Here is a 20738-nt window from a genome sequence, read left to right as displayed (position 1 = left end):
CCTCCAAAACTCACTCAGACCAACAAAACACTTCATACATGTCTCAAAATAAGCCTGTTTCAGCCAAATTTCCCACTGTTATATTGCATTGTTAGCAAGTACCATGTTAACATTGGCAATTCCCTCCTCTTGGGGGCAACCTTTGGGCCCTAAAACAAAACAATTACAGTAATGCATTGTAATCATGTAAAAATATAGACATTGTATTGTACTGTATTGCATAGTTCAGTTATCATCAATGCCCATCTCACCTGCTGTTTTGACAGAAAATTTGTACTATTGATGCAGCTGTGGAATAATTTGTCAAAGTGTGAGGTGAGGTTTTCTTTAGTATGGTTTGATTTGATTTACTTGCGACACTTCCATCAACGACTGTCATTCTTATAGTTCCTTTTAAACATGTATCATCTGGCTTTTGTTGAGGTTTAACTTTGGGCACTGAATGAAATTAAATCAGTCTTTTTGAAGCAGTAATTACTTTATTCACTTTACATTCCAGTACATATTTTGTATATTTTCTTACGTTTTGGTATGAAAGTAGTTATTATAAAAACACATAATATATACAAAATAACTTTTTACAATGTTAACGTTAGGTGTTGTACACTGCAGTGTAATATTCTGCCCTCCAAAGGCAAAGTACAGTAACTACGCCAACACTGAAACTGAGAAAAATGCCTTTAAAGTTTTTACGCCATGCAGCTAGTCAAACATGTTGACACTCTTGTTTCTCTGAAAAATTGAACCAGGAGACTTTGCCACAAGACAAAACAGTTGTCACAAAGCCCATTTTAAGCCTTTTGATTTTGATTTAAGCTCAATTTTGACCAAATGTGTAGTTACTACGCTTTGCCTTTGGAGGGCAGTATTGATTGATAGTTGTGTTGTCCTCTGTCAGGTGGATCCAATCACAAGTTATGTCCTAGCAGTTGATGCTTTTTCATTTTGTCAGGTTGAATTAAATTGATTCAATATTTTGTCTGCTGTTTGGTTAAAATCTTTCACTTCCTTTTTTAACGTGCGAATTCCTTTCTGCATATCATTAACGCATTTCTCTGCTTTCTCCTTAAACTCTCTTTTACTTATATGTTCACGCGTGGCTTTTGTAGGTTTGTCACGTTGCCTCTTGTTGTCTTCGATGATCTCTTTGAGGATATCAGGCACAGAACAAACCTTGGCGATCACTTCTGAAAGCTTTCCAGTCAAATGCGCAATTTTAGACATCTGGTCACCCACTTTACTACTGGCATGTTCCTGAAAAAGAGGCATTTTTTCAAAGCAGGCCAAATGTTCCCTCAATGCCTGGGCTTTGTGGTCTGATAGTAAAGCGTCTCTCAGGATTTCCTCAGTACGTTGACAGATTTGTTCCATTATTTCAATAATAGGGTTAATTTTCTCCTGGAATCCCTCAAGTTCCTCTTTAATGGTTCGTTTTAAGTTTCTCTCCTGCTGTTTTTTCTTAAATTGCCCGAAAGCAAGACTTAATACAGCAACTACAGCCATACCTGCCCCAGCTGCAGCAAGCATTAAAGAAACATCATCATCATATACAAAGAAGGATAATGCCGCAAACACCACTGCAATTCTTCCAGTTATTACTGTTCCTCTGCGGGCATAAACAGCAAGTCTGTAACCACTTTCAAACTCATTGATGAGATCACTCATTTTCTCTAAATGGTTCTTGCATTCTGGAAAAATGTCCTTATTAAGTCTATTCAGTTCCTCTTTGAGATTGATGAGGTCAGATCTAAAGGAGAAAAACAAAAAAACAAAAGAAATCAGAAACTGCTTTAAATTACTTCTTTTTCCACATCAATATACACTCTAATCACCATAACGGCAAATCAGATAACATAAATAACTCCACTGCATAAGTATGATCTCAGGAGCATTCTTATTGCTTGTAGATGTTATTACACTTATGATTTGGAAAGACACGTCCGAATAAAAGGTCTAACAACTGAAAATACACATCAGAGCAAACACCAAGCCCTGAGGTTACTGCCGGTAGATCTCAGAAACAGCATTGCATCAAGCCACAGATCTGGGGAAGAGTTCACTCTTAAGTTAGAGTTGGCTTCCTGGCCAATCTGAGCAATCAATGAAGAAGGGCTTTGGCTAGACTGGACTGGACTGAACGTTCACCTTCCAATAGATCCTAAGCACACAGCAAGAGTGGCTTATAGACAACTCTGTGAATGTCCTTGAGTGCCCCAGCCACAGCCTGGGCTTGAATCCAATCAAATATTTCCGGAGAAACCTGATAATGTGCGTCTGCCCGATGTAAGCTGACAGAGCTTGAGAGGTGAAGGGTTGAGAAGAAGAATGGCAGATAATCGCCAAATAATGATGTGCAAAGCTTGCTTCATAACCAAAAATACTTGAGGCTGAACAGGTGATTCAGCTAAGTACTGAGTTAAGGGTATGAAAACTTTTGCAATGTATTTATTTCAGTATTTTTTTTTTTTATGTTTTATAAAATTGACGAAGTTATGGCAATTCTGTTTTTGCTTTGTCATAATGGTGTATAGAGTGTAGATTGATGTGGAAAATGGTAATTTAAAGCAGTTTAACATAAGGCAGTAACAACAAAATGTGAAAAAAATTTAATACTTTTGCAAGGCACTGTGTATATACTTATATGTATCTGAAAACCTGTAACAGTCCTATACATAATGTATTAAAACATTCTCTCACGACATGTTAACTGGTTCCTCCATGCTTCCGCGCCGATGGTGACCTCTTGGAGAAGCCATTATTGCTGTAAATAAAACAACACAAGAGTTACTTACACTGCAAAAAAACGTTTTCGTATTTAGATTTTTTGTCTTGTTTCCGGCCAAAACATGAAAAAATTCTTAAATCAAGAAGGATTTTCTAGACAAGTAAAATTATGTTCTTGTTTTCAGAAAAATCAAGTCAAAATTAAGAGTTTTTGCTTAGAACAAGCAAAATAATCTGCCAATGGGGTAAGCAAAAATATATATATATATATATATTTCAAACAGAAAACAAGACTATTTTTCTTACCCCACTGACAGATTATATTGCTTGTTTCAAGTGCACTTAATTTTGAGTAGCTTTTTTTTTTTTTTTTTTTAAACAAGACAATCATTTTTATCATTTTTATGCTTGATTTAAGAATTTTAAGATATTTTGGTTGGAAACAAGACAAACAAATATTTTTTCAGTGTACAAGTGACAAGCAAGATCTTCATGCAAACAGTCAAGCCTGGATAAGTTACAAATGTTATATTTTAACGTGCCAGACAGACTAAAACACAGTAATAATAATTTCACTGTGGCACGTTCAGCTCCAGTCAGGAGGAGGTGTATGTAAAATTCTGAATAATAAAAACAGTCATGATGCAGACTGGAATCATAAGTCACATTGTGTTTGTACGATGAGGCCAGAAGAGAGCAGTCAGAAAATATAATACAACTGTTCTGACACTATCAGATGAGAACTCAAAACATGCACTGATTTGAGCTTGTGTAAGGACATTTTATTTAATGACGCTTAACGATTAAAGGAACACTCCACTTTTTTTGGAAATAGGCTCATTCTCCAACTCCCCCCGAGTTAATAAGTTGATTTTTACCGTTGTGAAATCCATTCAGCCGTTCTCCTGTTCTGGCGATATCACTTTTAGTATAGCTTAGCATAAATCATTGAATCCTATTAGACCAATATAGCATTCAAAAATGACCAACGACTTTCGATATTTGTCCTATTTAAAACTTGACTCTTCTGCAGTTATATCGTGTACTAAGACCGGCCTAGAAAATCACAGCTTTACATTTCCGCTTGTCTTAGTACGCGATATAACTACAGAAGAGTCAAGTTTTAAATAGGACAAATATCAAAACTCATTGGTCATTTTTGAATGCTATATTGGTGTCATAGGATTGCTAAGCTATGCTAAAAGTGATATCGCCAGAACAGGAAAACGCTGAATGGTTTTCAAAACGGTAAAACTCAATATATTAACTCAGGTGGAGTTGGAGAATGAGCCTATTTCCAAACAAAGTGGAGTGTTCCTTTAACTTGGCAACGTTTGCAGTTATTCATTTTCCTGAAGCTGCTTTGAAGCGGTTGGTTTGTTGTGCTTAATAACATACGACCAAGATCGCATGGACAACATTATTGATACTTACATTGCAAAGCCATTATATTATCATTAAAGAGTCATTTGCTCCCCTGATAGCACACGTACATCACAGAGATGTCTATTTGACGTCTGCATTTACATCTGGAAGATGTATTTTTTAGACTGTTTGCTCATCTGCAATACGTCTATTGGACGTTTCCTATCAGATTTCAAATAGACGTCTATTAGATGTCTTTAAGATGTTTATGAATTAGAATGAATGTAAAACTGACATCTTACAGACGTCTGCCAGCAGACACAGCAGATCTTTTCCAGATCAAGAGATCTTTAACAGACATCTTGCAGACGTACGTGTGCCATCTGCATTTGAATTTCACACAGTGATGTGGCAGGGACAATGTAGCATTTACATTAGCTAAACATTAACCTTGTAAGTCAACCGTTCACCTCTGTTATGAGTGGATCAAGGAAGTAAATCAGTTTGATAATAGAAAGTGTGATACTTTTGCTGTTTTTTGTTGGTTGTGTTAAATGTCCAGTGTAAACAATATTACACAGGAACCTAAAGGTGAACTTTTAATGTACAATCATGTAATTAAGAATACTCACATTTCAAAAAGAAATTTGAATTTGTCTGATCCTTGCAGAATTCAGGTGGATGGCATTAGTTTCACATTGTTCCTCTTCTTTCTTAATTTCAAAAGCCTCGTTGTTATCCTGTGCCGAGACTAACATTTGCAAGTGAAATTCGAATGACGTCTGCTAGAGTTTGTAGTCTTGTCGGTGAAGTTGGTTTGCAAAACTTACCATCTCATTGTGTAAAAGAACAGAGTATTGTTGTTTAGGTCACGTACAGTGATAGTAAACATATTTCCTCTTGTACAACTCTCCACCGTGTTTGGCCGTAATGCATTCACTATTTCCGTAATAAACTCGAAGGTAAGAACCGGTGTGTTGACGCCTTCATCCCTATACCAGCTAATCACAGCGGTCTTTCAGGATGGACCAATCACAGATGGGATGGTGTTTGTAATTTGAGCGTTTACAGGGGCTTGAGTAAATCGAAACTAAATTTGAGTTGTGTTAAAAGCCAAAAAAAAAAAAAAAATCAAACGCTCAAGTTGTTTTTCTTATTCATCGGTAAGTCCAGTATGTTCTTCTAATAATGTGTGTTTGGTATAATCGAGTTGAAATTATGAATAGCTATAAAATGTATTATTGCATACATTTCTGCGAATTTTGAATCTATTATGATTTACATCTAAGTGTTATAGTTTCACCTTTCCCCCGCTTAGTAGTGAGAGTAGATGGAGTTTCTGATCATAAACAATTATTGTTCGTTTAATATTTGCGTTACATAGTACAGAGTAGACCGTAAATGGAGTGGTAGAGAGAGGGGTACTGATTTTGGAAAGTTCAAGGATCCGGAGGCGAGCTCCCTCACAGCGCAATGCTCTATTCGCCTTATTTTTCCCGTTAGATTAGGCGCGGCCATTTGTTAATGCGTCTGTCTGCTGTTTTAAATTACACTCAGATCGTTTAAACACATTGGTTGCTAACATAGTTTTACATTTTTACTGCTATTTTACATGTTGTTATTCTTCCCGTTAAAAAAACATTACTTCTGCTTTGAAAAATAATTTTATTTGCGTCTTTTCATGGTGTTGTTTTGCAATGAATTTTTTTTACCACAGACAACAATCTACCATTTGTATTACCTCAAGAACCACTGGGTTGTGTAATTAAAAGAAAACACTGATCAATTCAAAACGTCTGTTTTAATGACTTCACTGCAAAAAAAAAAAAAATCTTAAATCAAGAAGGATTTTCTAGAAGAGTAAAAATATATATATATTTTTTTTTTTTCTGAAAGTCGAAATTAAGGAAGTTTTTGCTTAGAACAAGCAAAATAATTTGCCATTGGGGTAAGAAAAAATATCTTATTTCAAACAGAAAGCAAGATTATTTTCTTACCCCACTGGCAGATTATTTTGCTTATTTCAAGCAAAAATGCACATAATTTTGACTTGTTTTTTCTGATCCTTCTTGATTTAAGAATTTTTTTTAGATATTTTGGCTGGAAACAAGTAAGAAAAGCACTTTTTGCAGTGTTGGCACATTTTCATATCACTTTATTGCTGAAGCTTTTTTCATGGTATCATGAATGACCTTTAAAAAACTTGTCATTTTTGACACATGAATTTCTAAAATTAAAAGGCTTTTAAAAGCCTGGTGTATCTAGTAACACATCCAAACGTTTTCGTTTATATTTTGTCTAAAGGGATAAACCTGTTCTATTTGAAAAAAAAAAAGGATTCTCTGACTCTTATTTAATTATTTCAGGCTTTACAGTGTTAATAAGTTAGTATAACAAAACAGCTTTAAATGTAACAATTGCCAACTTTTGAAGAATAAAGTAAAGGAAAGGAATACACAAAAAGTATAAAGTAAAGACATTTTTCGAACAGATTAAAGTGCAAATGACACATCTTCCAGTCACACGACAGGAAGTAATTGCGCAAGTCTGTCCCGGTTGTGGCTAGAAGGGATACGTCTACGACCGGAAACTAACAATGTAATAAATTTTTCTACCTATTAGATTGTGTTTTTTTTAACGTCTACACTTACCCCAACCCTAAACTTAGCCCTTACTATAATAAAAAAACAGTATTATTGTTGTACAGTGTGATAAAAATAACGTTAGATTGATGTGCGCATGCCCAGTAGCGAATCATGTCTCCCTTCTAGTCTTTACCGTCTGTCCCAGGCAGGAAAATGTCTGAGCTCTGTGCCCTTAAAGGAATAGTTTTCTTCTGGTTTTGTCGTGATCACGAGAAAATTATGTCGTGATCATGACAAAACAACTTCTGTTATGTCGAGATCACGAGAAAAATATGTCGTGATCATGACAAAACAACTTCTGTTATGTCGAGATCACGAGAAAAATATGTCGTGATCACGACAAAACCAGAAGAAAAAAATAACACTGCATGGCCTCTTAGGACTTCCGTACTTTTCAGTAGAACAGAAGGCCTAAAAAAGATTTTTGGTTGAAATCAGTCAAATTTACAGACTGTGGTTATGATTTAATTAATCGTCAATATGAATAGAGAGCGTTTAAAATGACTAACATTTTTTTACAGCATTAGATGATATACAAATCATTTTAATCAGTAACGTTTACAACCAGTTTAATGACATTTCTAAGCATTCGATCTGTCAATCACTGTACATTAACATTGGTTAAAATCATTTGTAGATTTTTAAAATTGCACAAATATATGAACTGAAAGTTTAATAACATTTGTAACTAAAGTTCTGTTAAATTAACATCAGGATAAGGAGTTTACAATGACCATGCTGAAAATGTACAATTTTGTACAAAATTAAAACATTTAAAGGCAAACTTCCTGAATAAACGTTAAAGCACACTAGTGTGAGAAACACTGCAAAAGAGGCCTAAGATTAATCAGAGGCAAATAAAAACACAAAACCAGTCCTAAATGAAAGACAACGAGTTGACAAAAAGATTGAATCCAATATTAGGTGATTTATAAGCAGCTGTTTGGAGTCTGGTCTTTTTTTTTTTTACCACGAACATCAAAGGTGTGACAGGAATCCCAACACAACCAGAGGGTTAAAGAAACATCTAGATAAGGAGTTTACACTGACCATGCAGGAAATGCTCAAAAAGTACCAGTTGTTTCCTGTATTATGAGCTGTTTCATAATCATATTGTTCATGTTTTGATTTACTATGGTTTTCTACAGGTACAGGTTTGAGATTCAGAAACCAGAATGTCCAGCACAGCCACACCAGTGAACTCTTCAACGCTCGTCATCCAGTTTCAGCCACCAACACAAACGACGGTGGAAAATGCTCCAGTGCCTATTTATGTCCAACAGGTGGCAGGAGTTTCACCTCTTCAAGGACTTCAGGCATTTCTGAAAGGCCAACCGAAAGCCCTTGGGGTGAGAAATGTCTCATAAGTACAATCATAAGTCCATAACCACAGCTGCCATAAATGTATATTGAATATTTTATATTGTTCAACTATATTAAAGACCCTCATCTTACTTTTTGTTCTTCACAGACGGTCCAGATAATGATCGGTGTGCTGACTTTCCTGTTAGGCATTGTGTCTACAGTTCATGCAGACTCTATCTTTGTCATTAGTGGTATTTCTTACTGGGGGTCTCTCATCGTAAGAAACAAATATACAATTAAGTGTTCTGTCTTTTATAATACAAGCTACATGTAAGTCTAATTTTTCGTCTTTCTCTCTCTTCTCAGTACATCACCGCTGGCGCACTCTGCATTTCTGCTGAAAATAAGATTAATTCACTCTCCAGTTTGTGTCTGGTATGTACACAACACTTTACTTTTAAGGGTCCAAGCACTGCTGGAAGTACAGAAATAGTGTTCTGTTGTGTTTGTGCTGATTTCTTGTTTTGTTTTCTGCCCTGAAAGTATATGGGCATCAATGACCATAATTCATAGAGACTCTTAACTTGTCAGGAAGGTCCCAAATGTACACACCTATTCAGGCGCACAGACACACTACACTAGATGGCGTAATAATAATACAATGTGCGTTTTTGAGTAAATGCTAGAAACTACTTTTTCCCCTTGAATTGTCTGTTTCAATTTCCGTCTATAAAAATATCTGCCGTCTTAAATTTTATGATAATAAATACATAAAAAGCTGTTGGTCCAAACTTCACTACATTTTCCACACTTCAGCCAGGAATGTTGCTGGTCAAAAAGTTACACAATTAAATTTAAGTACAGGAATTTTTGAGAATTCACACCAAACTGCATCAAAGTTGCACCTATAGGAGGCGCTGCAACTCCTCAACACTGTAACTGTATGATCAATAATACTGAAAATTATTATGAGTCTTCTTTGGTGGATGTCAGTCAATCAAATTCAATTCAAAGTCAAAACTCAATGGCTTTACATTAACATGTTACCACAATGTTTTGAAGCTCTTGCCAATTTAATAATTTGTTTTATGTTTTGTGTTCTGCCTGTAGGTGAACGCTTCACTTGGAATGAACATTTTCAGTACTATAACCGCAGGCATTGCCATTATTTTACTTTCACTGGATTTGGTTATATCTCCATACAGTTACTGCAGCGGTTATGACTGTGATGATTTAGAGACACAGTTTAAGGTATGTCATCAACTTTTATATTCACTAGGGATGCACTGAAATTGCATTTTCAATTTCTTTGCTGAAAGAGAAAAACGACCAAAAATATGAGCCGGAATATTAACATTTGCTTAGTAATTACTGATATGAAGACTTTAAGTTTCACAGTAGACCTAAGATGAAAAGCTATTCTTCACTGCTGAGTTTGTTTGTCAAATTTACGAAAATCACTCCCACATTTTTTGTGTATGAGAAATCACTGATAAAGGACCCAAATGGTTATTCATCTGTATAATGGAAGCTGGAGGTCCAAAAACTACCATTTCAGTTTAAGAGTCATTTTAGCATTGAAAAAAAAAAAAAAAAAAAAACACTGTCAGGATTTACTAAAGAGACACAGTGAAACATTAGCAATGAAAAGGGCAGTTATTTTTGTGGCTAACATTACTGCATTTTTAAAATATTATTTAAATGAATCACACAACATGATTTGCTAAGGTTTGCACCAGCCAATTTACTGGTATTTATGCTATAATTCAACGCCAAAAAAAGCGTGTCTTAAACCAGATGCCAAATTGCACTGCTCTTGGTAGGTTGTGTTGATAATTATGTAAATGAAACAATCTGTCTGTGTACTTTATTGAACTTTCCACTTTCATCCAACTGCTTTAAAAAAAGTGCTCTCACACTAAGTTGCCCTGTTTGGTAAATCTGGCCCTAATGTGTTATATTATATACAGTTAAGCCCAAAATTATTCATACACCTGGCAAAGTCTGACTTCTCCCAAAAGATAGTAAGACAATGTACAAGACGCATCATTGTGTAAAAAAATATTTCTCAGCTTTTATTTACATTTGACCAAAAAGTGGCATGTCTAAAATTATTCATACCCTTTCGGACTGTCACAGACTTTGGGAAAATCCAAAGTTCTATACCATTCCAAATAGTCCACGCTGTTCTAAAGCATCCTAATTATCCTGATTCATTGGGAGCAGCTGTTTTAATCAACTCAACAGGTGAAAAACAGAAGCTCTCTGTTGTTGGTTTGTGGACAGTCATGGCTAAGACAAAGGAGCTGACTGAGGACCTGCGGCTGCGCATTGTGGCTGCTCACAAGTCAGGAAAGGGCTATAAGACCATATCTAAATGTTTTGAAGTTCCAGTGGCTACAGTGCAGTATTATTAAAAAATACAAGACGTTCCGCACTGTGAAAAAACTCAGAGGACGTGGTTGGAAGCCAAAAATGACACCTGTGCTGGCCAGGAGGATAGTGAGAGAGGTAAAAAATAGTGATGGGAAGTTCGGATCATTTTACCGACTCGGATCTTTGAGTCTCGTTCAGCAAAATGAACGAATCTTTTCTTCGAGTCATTTCGTTCATTTCGTTCATTTTGCCAAAGTATAATTAAAAAGCTACGTTTTACTTCCATAACACATGTATGCTCATATTATATAACGTTGATCACACTACAAACAAGACAAAACTATAAGCTATTAGAAACAAAAGATTGATAGGCTACATTGTTTACCTGGGTCTTCATGATTAGCTCCCTCACTTCTATCTATCCAGGTTCGAGTCGTTCGTTCATTACGTGACAACCCCATATAAGCTTAACTAACGCTGTCTGAGCCGGAAAGAGAATTGATTAGTTCATCTATCGAGTCTTCGGGTCCGAGTCGTTCGTTCATCACGTGACAGCCCCATACGCTTAACCTATGCCAAAGCTGCTGGAGCCGGAAACAGAATTGATTAGTTCATCTATCGAGTCTTCGGGTCCGAGTCGTTCGTTCATCACGTGACAGCCCCATACGCTTAACCTATGCTGCTGGAGCCGGAAACAGAATTGATTAGTTCATCTCTCGAGTCTTCGGGTTTGAGTCCTTCGTTCATAGTTGCGCAATTGCGCATGCTCGACTGAACGAATCACTCCCCGAGACGACTCGTTCTTCTCGAGTCACATAAAGATTCGTTCAAAATGAACGAATCGTTCAAGAACGACCCATCACTAGTAAAAAAAAAAGAATCCAAGAATCACCACCAAGGCCATCCTGATGAATCTGGGCTCTGCTGGTGGCAACATCTCAAGGCAGACAGTCCAACAGACACTGAACCGCTGGGTTCCACGGACGCAGACCAAGGAGGACACCACTTCTCCAGATAAGGCACACAAAAGCCCACTTGGCCTTTGCAGATGCTCATCTGGACAAAGAAGAAGACTTCTGGGGCCTCATTTATAAAACTGTCTTACGCACTGATTTGATCTTAGAGTGTTCGTACGATCAAATCCACGTCAAAGTACAGATTTATAAAAACCGTCTTTGACGTGGAAAAGTACTTATCTCCACGTCAGATTCCAGCTTGGCGTACGACCGTTTCCTTGTGGTAATGCCTGGTATTGCAGATAGTTCAACGCACGGGCAAGGAATTTCAGATAAAAAAGACAATCTTGCCTCTTTCACTGAAATATGATTACGATTTGGCTGATATAAGCATAAGCACCCTTCCAATACGTTAAACCTATTTTTAATAATGTTTTATCGTCATGTTCATCAATTACAGAATTAATACAATCAAATCAATAGGCAGTTGATTCATATTATAGTACAATTATCATACATTTAATTCCACAGGTGTAAATTATTTTGTAGGCTATAAAAACTGTCATGGTGGGTTGGGTTTTAGTAGGAGACATGGCGGCATTGGTCTTGTTAGAGGATATTGCCAACCGTGCAATACGGAGAGAAAGAGTTTTTTCATGACCGGGCAGACTTTTGGGCACATGATGACACATGGCTGATAAGCAGGTACCGCTTGCCGAGAAGGGCTTTGTTAGAGCTTTGTGCGCAAATGGGCCCTTATCTACAGAGATGCACCCGATGTAACCAGGCCATACCCGTTCAGGTGCAGATTTTGTCTGTTCTTGGGTTCCTGGCTACAGGAACGTTCCAAAGAGAAATTGGAGACAGGTCGGGAATATCCCAATCAACATTTAGCAGAATATTGCCTGATGTTCTTCGCGGAATTATTGGCCTATGTCCGCAATTAATTCGATTCCCATATAGTGCCCAGGAACAGCGAGAAGTGAGGCAGGATTTCCTGCGTAAAACAGGGTTCCCAAACGTAATTGGTGCGATAGACTGCACCCATGTTGCCATACGAGCTCCACATGTGAACGAGTACATGTATGTCAACAGGAAAAACTTCCACTCCATAAATGTGCAGCTCATTTGTGATGCGCGTATGGCAATCCTTAATGCTGTTGCGCGCTGGCCAGGGTCAACGCACGATTCTTTCATCGTGCGTAATTGCAGTGTTGGAAATCGACTGGAGGCCAGAGCGGGCAGAGACGGCTGGCTTCTCGGTAAACCCTTTTTAAAAACTTTTGCCCAATTTATTTTTATTTTTTTTCAGGGAGCATACGGTAAAATTAATAATTTCTACGACAACAGGAGACCGAGGTTATCCTCTAAAGACATGGCTGCTCACCCCGATTGCGCACACGGAGACAGCCGAGGAGGCCCACTTCAACACTGTACATGCTCGTGCGCGGTCGGTAGTGGAGCGCAGCATAGGCATGCTGAAGGGAAGGTGGCGATGTTTGGATGCATCAGGAGGGAGACTGTTATATGTTTGTTTGTTTATTTATTTAGCAGGACAGTGCATATTAAAAACAGAGCATCTGTAACATGCCAGAGTTAGCCAAAGGCTAATTTTCATCTGTTGTCCTGTAGGCCTGTTGTACAGTGGCCCCCTAGAAAAAGCATAAAATGTATAAACAGTGAGGTAAACAGCAATAGGAAACGACATGTTTGCGCAGGGTTGATTGATTACAGCAGAGGCAGCAGTAGCGTAAAAAAAACAGTACGATACAAATAAAATTATTTCTGAAAACACAAAAAGCAGCAGCAAAGAGTTTAGGAAAGACATAAAAGCAGCAGTATACATAGCAAGCATTAATAAAGCATATTAGAACAATTACAACTGCATATTAAAATGACAAGCATATCACAATCATAAAATAGTATGCAAAGGTCAGAAAGGAATCACGCACTCACAAGTAGAAAGCAGGATGGCAACAGCAGTGTTTTAGTGTTGACAGGTCTGATTACTAATCAGCCAATGTTTTAGGTGAGAGCGAAATAAATTATATGTACTGATGTCTCTAATTGTTGTTGGAATAGTGTTCCATTCCTGAGAGGCTTTGACAGAGAAAACTGACTGACTAAAAGCACTTTTCCTAAGTGGGATAATACAATCACCTCTAGACACTCCTCTAGTGATTCTGTGTGTAGATGTTCTAAAACTGACAAATTCACTAAGAGGATATGGAGCCATCCCATGTAGGATTTTGTATGTCTGACAGGCATTCGTGTACTTAATAAGATTGTCCCAACTTAGAAGACGATGTTTTGAAAGAATGGAGCAGTGATGAAAATGTTTTGATTTCTTGTCAAGTACTTTGATTGTCTGCTTGTATAAAGACTGTAATGGTATCAAGGTGGTGGAGTTAGTCTGAGACCAGCTTGTTAGACAATAAGTGAAATGAGAGAAAATCATTGAATACATGAATGTTTTTGCAGCTTGGACGGACATGGAATTTCTAATAAATCGAAAATTAGCTAGGTTAAATTTTACTTTTTTACAGGTTTGCTTTACGTGTGACCTAAAATTGAGTTTGTTGTCCAGGAGAATGCCCAAGTATTTAAATTCTTGGACAGTTTGTATTTTTTCTCCTGACACTATAATGTCTGCATCTTTGGTTACTTTACGTGATTTCGTGAAAAACATGCCTACAGTTTTGGAAACATTAAGTTGTAGGCAGCATTGATTTAACCAATTTGTAACATTGACCATTGCATTTGTAAGTTTGACAGCTACCTCAGTTTTTGAAGACCCATGTACATACAAAACTGTGTCATCAGCATACATTTGAACATTAACGTCCGGACATATCAATGGCAGGTCATTAACATACATGCAAAAAAGGACCGGGGCTAATATAGAGCCCTGTGGCAGGCCAGTTGACACAGAAAGTAACTCAGACTGACTATTAGCAATGCGGACTGTTTGTAAACGCTGAGTAAGATACGAGTGAATCCATTTTATTACACTGTCTGAGAGATTAAAAGTAGATAATTTAGCCAGTAGGATCTGGTGGTTTACTGTATCAAATGCCTTTCTAAGATCAAGAAAGATTGCACCTACAATGTTATTGCTATCAAGTAGTAACTTGATTTTTTCAATGAGATGACAATTTGCTGACTCAGTTGAATGGTTAGGTCGAAATCCAAATTGCAGCGCATGAAGATGAAAGGAACTATTATTTAAGTGATCTTTGATTTGTTCACATATCCATTTCTCAAGAATCTTAGACATTACAGGCAAAATACTAATAGGTCTGTAGTTAGAGATAGATTGTGGGTTTCCTGATTTGAAAATAGGTGATACAATGGCCGTTTTCCATATGGTTGGAAACTCTGCTTGGTGTATGGATTGATTAATAATTTTTGTGATGGGACTGATTAGTGCTGAACTAACATTTTTGAGCATAGTTGTATCCATCCCATACACATCTTTAGATTTGGACAGTTTAAGTTTTCTTATAATTGATTCAGTGTTTGCTTTAGTTGCATGATTAAAAACAAGACTAGGTTCTATTGATGGAACTTTACACATCTCAACATTTACAGGAGGGAAGCCCTCGGCAATGGCTACAACCGAGTCAACAAAATACTGGTTAAGTGTTGCGGCTACTGCAGCTGGATCCGTAATGCAATTTCCATCAACAGTTAGTACAAGAGATTTTCTTAGTGTAGGTTTTTGCCCCATTAATATTTTCAGCTGGTCCCAGACTATCTTTGGGTTACCTCTTGTCTCACTGATTATGGTCAGAAAAAAGTTGGCCCTAGATTTTCTTAACATAGTTGTTACAATATTCCTTAGCATAGCAAAATGCTGTTTGTCATGGGATAGTTTTGTCTTAACGGCCCTCTTTAGTGCAAGATCACGCTCTTTCATTTTTTTCAGGACATCTGTTGTCCTGAATATGACCCCGAAAAGGTTTGCCAGATAATCCTAGCCTGCTGTGTACTACACAACACGTGTTTAAACCATGGCATAGAACTACTAGAAGAGGAAATGCGCATGGACGAGGATGACCACCCTCCCCTCGCTGCTGACCATAACGCGCACATTACTGCGCTGAGAAGAAGACGGGAAGTGATTCACCAATTATACCAACAGGTAAATCATTTTGCTGAGAATAAACACACACGTTCACATTTTAGGTTTTTATTTAAGCAATTTGTTCAAAGTACCCGCAATTGCAGACAAAGTTTGATTAATTTCAACCAGAGCATTCCGGACTTGCCGAAGCTCGGTAACCACCTCACTAACAGACTGGTTTAAATCCCTTTGTGTCTGTAGGACTGCCTCAGATAAAACTCTACCACGGGTGGAAGAGGAAGTTGAGGGTCGGAGACGCTCACGATGGGATGGGGATGAAGCGGCTGGTGGTCGCAGAGGTCTTGAGTGTGATGAAGATGCGGCCTCTGGTGCGGATATTGCAGGTGCAGCTGCTGTTAGGGAGGCAGTCCGACTGCAATGTCCAGCTCGTCTCTGTAAAGACCCTTCGTCTAAATAAATAAACATATCGAATTATAACAATGTTTGAAGATTCATTAATCAATTAAGACACTTCATTTGAACCAAACACATACCTTCTGAACCTTCTGCAGACAAAAGGTCGGTGTCGCCCTCCTCATATATTCCCTTTACGGCCCCCTCTCCAATGATTGTGCATATTCTCTCATCCTCCGGACTCAGTTTGGATGTGGGTCCACTTCCTCCAGTAAGCCTCACTTTGGCCATATGCGCCGCGATGCGTTTCTTTGATTGCAATTTCAAATCAGCCCATTTTTTTCTTCACCTCTGGCAGGGTCCTTTGTTTTCCCCCAACCTCATTTACAGCCTGGGTAAACGCTTGCCAGGCCACATACTTTGACTTGGTAGTGACGCCACCAGACAAACTTCCAAATAACACCTTTCCACGCATCTGTAGCTCCATCAACAACGTCAATTTCAGCCTCACTATAATTTGATTTCTTGCGCTCCTTTTTACTTGCCATTGTCACAGAGTTTTTGCTTTAGGAATGAGCTCATTTTATATGTTAATTAATTAAGCAGGGGCGTTTCGAAGGCGGAACATTCAGCTGCACACAATTCCACGATCATTTGTGATTTATAACCGAATGACTGGCGTACGCATGGATTTCATGCGTACGTTCGTTTTCTCTGAATCGCTCTTACGATCAAATCAGAAAAGTTCAAAATCAAGGATGGTTTCTACGCAAGTCTTTATAAATGAGGCCCCTGGTCTTCTGTTTTATGGTCAGATGAAACTTTGAAATTGCTTGGCCAAAATGATGTAGCCTTCATTTGGCATAAAAAAGGAGAAGCCTTCAACCCTAAGATCACCATCAAACATAGTGGTGGGAACCTAATGTTTTGGCGGTGTTTTTCAGCCGGTGGACCAGGGAATCTAATCACAGTAAACGGCACCATGAAAAAGGAGCAATACATCCAAATTCTCAACAACAACATCAGGCAGTCTGCTGATAAACTTGGCCTTGGGCACCAGTGGACATTTCAGCACGACAACGACCCAAAACACACAGCAAAAGTGGTGAAGAAATGGTTAGCAGACAAAAACATTAACGTTTTGCAGTGGCCCAGACAGAGTCCTGACTTAAATCCAATTGAGAATCTGTGGAGGGAGCTAAAGATCAGGGTGATGGCAAGGAGACCCTCCAACCTGAAAGAGTTGGAGCTCATGGCTAAAGATGAATGGGCAAAAATACCAGTGGAGACATGCAAAAAGCTGGTCAGCAATTATAGGAAGCGTTTGATTGCTGTAATAGCCAATAAAGGCTTTTCAATTGAAGTCATAATTTGCCAGGGATATGATTAATTTCGGGCTTGACTGTATATAAACCTCAAGGACGGTGGTTCTGGACTGCTGAGCATTCTGTGTACCAGTGTGAGTAGTAATTATCATATATATTGTTATAATAACGTGTTAATGTTGATTTTTCTCTCAGACTCTCTACAAGGGAATCAGAGGTGTGTTGTTGGTATTCGCTTTGCTTGAGTTTATCATCTCCATCTGTCTGTCAGCATTTGCCTGTAAAGCCAATGGCTGCTGTTATCCTTCTCAGGTGAATAATACACCAAACCAGAGTTCACAAACTTTGTGTAAATGTAAAATTCTCGAGTTTTAAACTCATGAAGTTCATGAAAAGCAGCATTTTAACTGTGAACTGAGTTGAAACACCCTTTCTTGTACAACTCATTTCTTAAGCATCCCTAATACTAACATTCCATGTGTTTTTTCCAAAGATGCAGTTTGTTCCACAGGTTTTAGCACCTCAATCCTCTGATTACAGACCCGTTCATTTCCAGGATATTAATAGCTCAGAGGTAAGAGAAACTTGTAACTGCCGATTAGTAGGTTTTTTGAGAGTCCATGTATTGAAAGTGTGTAAAGCACTCAGTAATGAGTTCGATAATGGGGGTTACGTATTCTGCTAAACAGGTCTTGTTGCTTCTGGTTCACGCATTTTGCATATGCCTCGATAAAATTAATCAAGATTACCTCAAAAGTCCATTGATATCGCCATTGTTTATTACACTTATTAGCATGCATTATATATTGCTATTAACACATTCTCCAATAAGCGGAAGCGATGAGGCCTGATTTCTGGGTTTGGTCAGATGACGTTTGACATATACCCAATTGTTACGTATTATTATCAATTATCAATAAATACGCAATCAAGCATATAAGCTGATCATATAGTTTTTATCTTGCAGATCCCTGTGGCCAGCAGCTCTTCCATTCAACACCAGCCTGCAGACGCTCCTCCACAATACAACGAACCCAAATAAATATGAAATAAAATAAATGGGAATGTATTTGAAAATATATCTCAATATAATAAATACTACAGTCCCATATATGGGAAACTTCTGCAGTATATTCATGGGCCATGTATGGCTACTGTAAACATTGATAAAAAATTTTTTATATGTAATAGCTTTATTAAAACAATCAATTTCTCTTTTAAGAGTTAATGCTTGGGTTTACATATAGCTGAACGCATATTCATTAACTTTTCTGTCACTTTATTGTTTGCTTTGTTACACTTTTCATATATGAAGATATGTGTGATTTATAAAAGAGCTGCACTGAAAACAAATAAAGTTTAGTATTTACGGACTAATGGACATTTTGTTAAAATCATGGCAGCATGGTGAGTGGAAAATGAAATATATCCAAATATGTTTATTTTGTTCCCTGTTCCTATCTATGTGTGTGTGTGTGTGTGTGTGTGTGTGTGTGTGTGTGTGTGTGTGTGTGTGTGTGTGTGTGTGTGTGTTGTGTGTGTGTTTGTTACCAGTCACAGCCGTTTAGCATCAAATGGACCAATCAGTCAGGATGGTGCTTGAAATTTGAGCGCTTACACAGTTTCTGTTTGTCCTGTGATAAGTTTTTTTTACATGTGGGACCACTCCCCACTACCTTTTGCCACGGTATTCACACAAAAGCGCTTCGCTTAATTACGTTGTGGAGAGCTATTCATTCCTGGTAAAACACACACACACACACACACACACACACACACACACACACACACACACACACACACACACACAAAAACTAAAGACATCTCGAGGACGTCTATTTGACATCTGCATGTCCATCTGTATGATGTAGTTTGCTCATCTGCAATTCGTCTATTGGACGTTTCCTATCAGATGTCAAATAGACGTCTTTCAGATGTCTTTAAGATGTCTTTAAGATGTTTATGAATAAGAATGTATGTAAAACTTACATCTTACAGATGTACGTGTGCTATCTGGGACAACACACAAACAGACACACACACTCTGTCCTGTCCCACCCACTTCTTAAAAGAAAGTTACGCCACTGGATAAAACCTAATTTCTCAACGCTGTAAACCAAAGACTGCAAGTTCTGTCTTCTAACGGTAAGTCCTGTCTGTCCTTGTCATAATATAATGCTGTCATATAAATGTTACAATATTAGACGTGTGTGTTTGTGTGTTTGGTACTTACCCTGATAGCACACATACATCACAGAGATGTTTATTTCACATCAGTATTTACTGGAAGACATTTTTTTTACAGTGTTTGCTCATTTGCAATACTTTTTTTTAGATGTCTATTAGATGTCTTTAAGATGTTTGTTAAGAACCCAGTTAGCACACGGACATCTGCAAGATGAACTTAAAGATCTCTTGATCTGGAAAGCATCTGCTGTGTTCAAACATCTGGCAGATGTCTGTAAGATGTCAGTTTTACATACATTTTAAATCATAAACATCTTAAACACATCTGATAGACGTCTATTTGACACCTGATAGGAAACGTCCAATGGACGTATTGCAGATGAGCAAACTACATCTTGCAGATGTGAATGCAGACATCAAATAGACGTCTCCGAGATGTCCGTGTGCTATCACTATATATTTGTATTCGAATTCTGATTCTTGATAATTAGCAGCACAAACGGTTTAAAGTTTCCCGTTATCTCCTTTCAGCGGATATTGGATCAGAAGTCTTGCAAGTCTTGTGCTTTCCTCTTAACAAATATGTTCCCTGTAAGCTGCACACAGGACACACGCAAAAAGTTGAGAAAGCTATTTGATTGCGAAATAATTGCTATGCTTGGCAATAGAGTTGGTGTCGATACAGAGTTAGAACACCGTGTAACTATTTGACATCTGCATGTACATCTGTATGACGTATTTTGCTCATCTGCAATACGTCTATTGGACATTTCCTATTTTAATTAGTAGTAGTATGCAAACTTATTTTAAAAAAGTACCCTAATAAATAATTGACCTCAAAAAGGGAATTTGAGCACAATGTCTTCATAATGTTTTATATTATTTATATTTTATTATAATAAGCTCTTTATGGTTCTGATAAAGAATTGAACTGTCCTGCATGAAAGTTTTTTTTTTTTTTATAGTATTTTTTGGCAAGTAACACCTCATTTTAAGTGTTTATACACATTAGACACTTTTTTCATGCATGTGCTATACAGGTCTGGTATAAAGAATGCTTTTGCTCAGGCAATGGCATTTCTAAGCATTCAAATGCACGTTAATAAATAAGTTTAATAATGCAACATAAACACTGTATAACATCTGTTAAATTAATTTGTAGATTTTAAAAGTTAAAAAAGCCTTAAATGATGTGGATCAATTGAAACAGAATCTGTTTTATAATCATATCGCAAATCTGTTTTGATTTACTATGGTTTTCCACAGGTCAGTTTGAGATTCAGAAACCAGAATGGCCAGCACTGGTCCAGCACCAACCAACTCTTCAACATTTGTCATCCAGTTTCAACCTCCAACTCAAACGACACCTGTTACG

General features: G+C 37.5%; 2 protein-coding genes across 3 annotated transcripts; one reads left to right on the top strand and one right to left on the bottom strand.

Annotated features, from left to right (window-relative positions):
* Nucleotides 1–474: 474 nt before the first annotated feature.
* On the bottom strand, nucleotides 475–5017 carry LOC141333966 (uncharacterized). Of its 2 annotated transcripts, XM_073839118.1 has the most exons (4): nucleotides 4920–5017; nucleotides 4722–4840; nucleotides 2698–2761; nucleotides 475–1747 (listed from the first exon to the last, which is right to left on the bottom strand). In XM_073839118.1, the coding sequence occupies exons 3-4, from the start codon at nucleotides 2754–2756 to the stop codon at nucleotides 949–951; spliced, it is 858 nt and encodes a 285-aa protein (XP_073695219.1). In that variant the 5' UTR covers nucleotides 2757–2761; nucleotides 4722–4840; nucleotides 4920–5017; the 3' UTR covers nucleotides 475–948. The 2 variants fall into 2 exon arrangements, with proteins under 2 accessions (XP_073695219.1, XP_073695218.1); XM_073839117.1 differs by having other exon boundaries at nucleotides 4722–5009.
* A 122-nt stretch (nucleotides 5018–5139) lies between these two features.
* LOC141333979 (membrane-spanning 4-domains subfamily A member 4A-like) lies at nucleotides 5140–18540 on the top strand. Its single transcript, XM_073839132.1, has 8 exons — nucleotides 5140–5252; nucleotides 7883–8083; nucleotides 8206–8316; nucleotides 8406–8474; nucleotides 9150–9290; nucleotides 17372–17488; nucleotides 17670–17750; nucleotides 18144–18540. The coding sequence occupies exons 2-8, from the start codon at nucleotides 7910–7912 to the stop codon at nucleotides 18216–18218; spliced, it is 768 nt and encodes a 255-aa protein (XP_073695233.1). The 5' UTR covers nucleotides 5140–5252; nucleotides 7883–7909; the 3' UTR covers nucleotides 18219–18540.
* The last annotated feature ends 2198 nt before the right edge of the window (nucleotides 18541–20738 follow it).

This window comes from Garra rufa, chromosome 4 (genome assembly GCF_049309525.1).
Source record: "Garra rufa chromosome 4, GarRuf1.0, whole genome shotgun sequence".
NCBI classification, from domain to species: domain Eukaryota; kingdom Metazoa; phylum Chordata; class Actinopteri; order Cypriniformes; family Cyprinidae; genus Garra; species Garra rufa.
The sequence above is the reverse complement of the archived record's forward strand: the minus strand, read 5'-3'. Positions and strand labels throughout refer to the sequence as shown.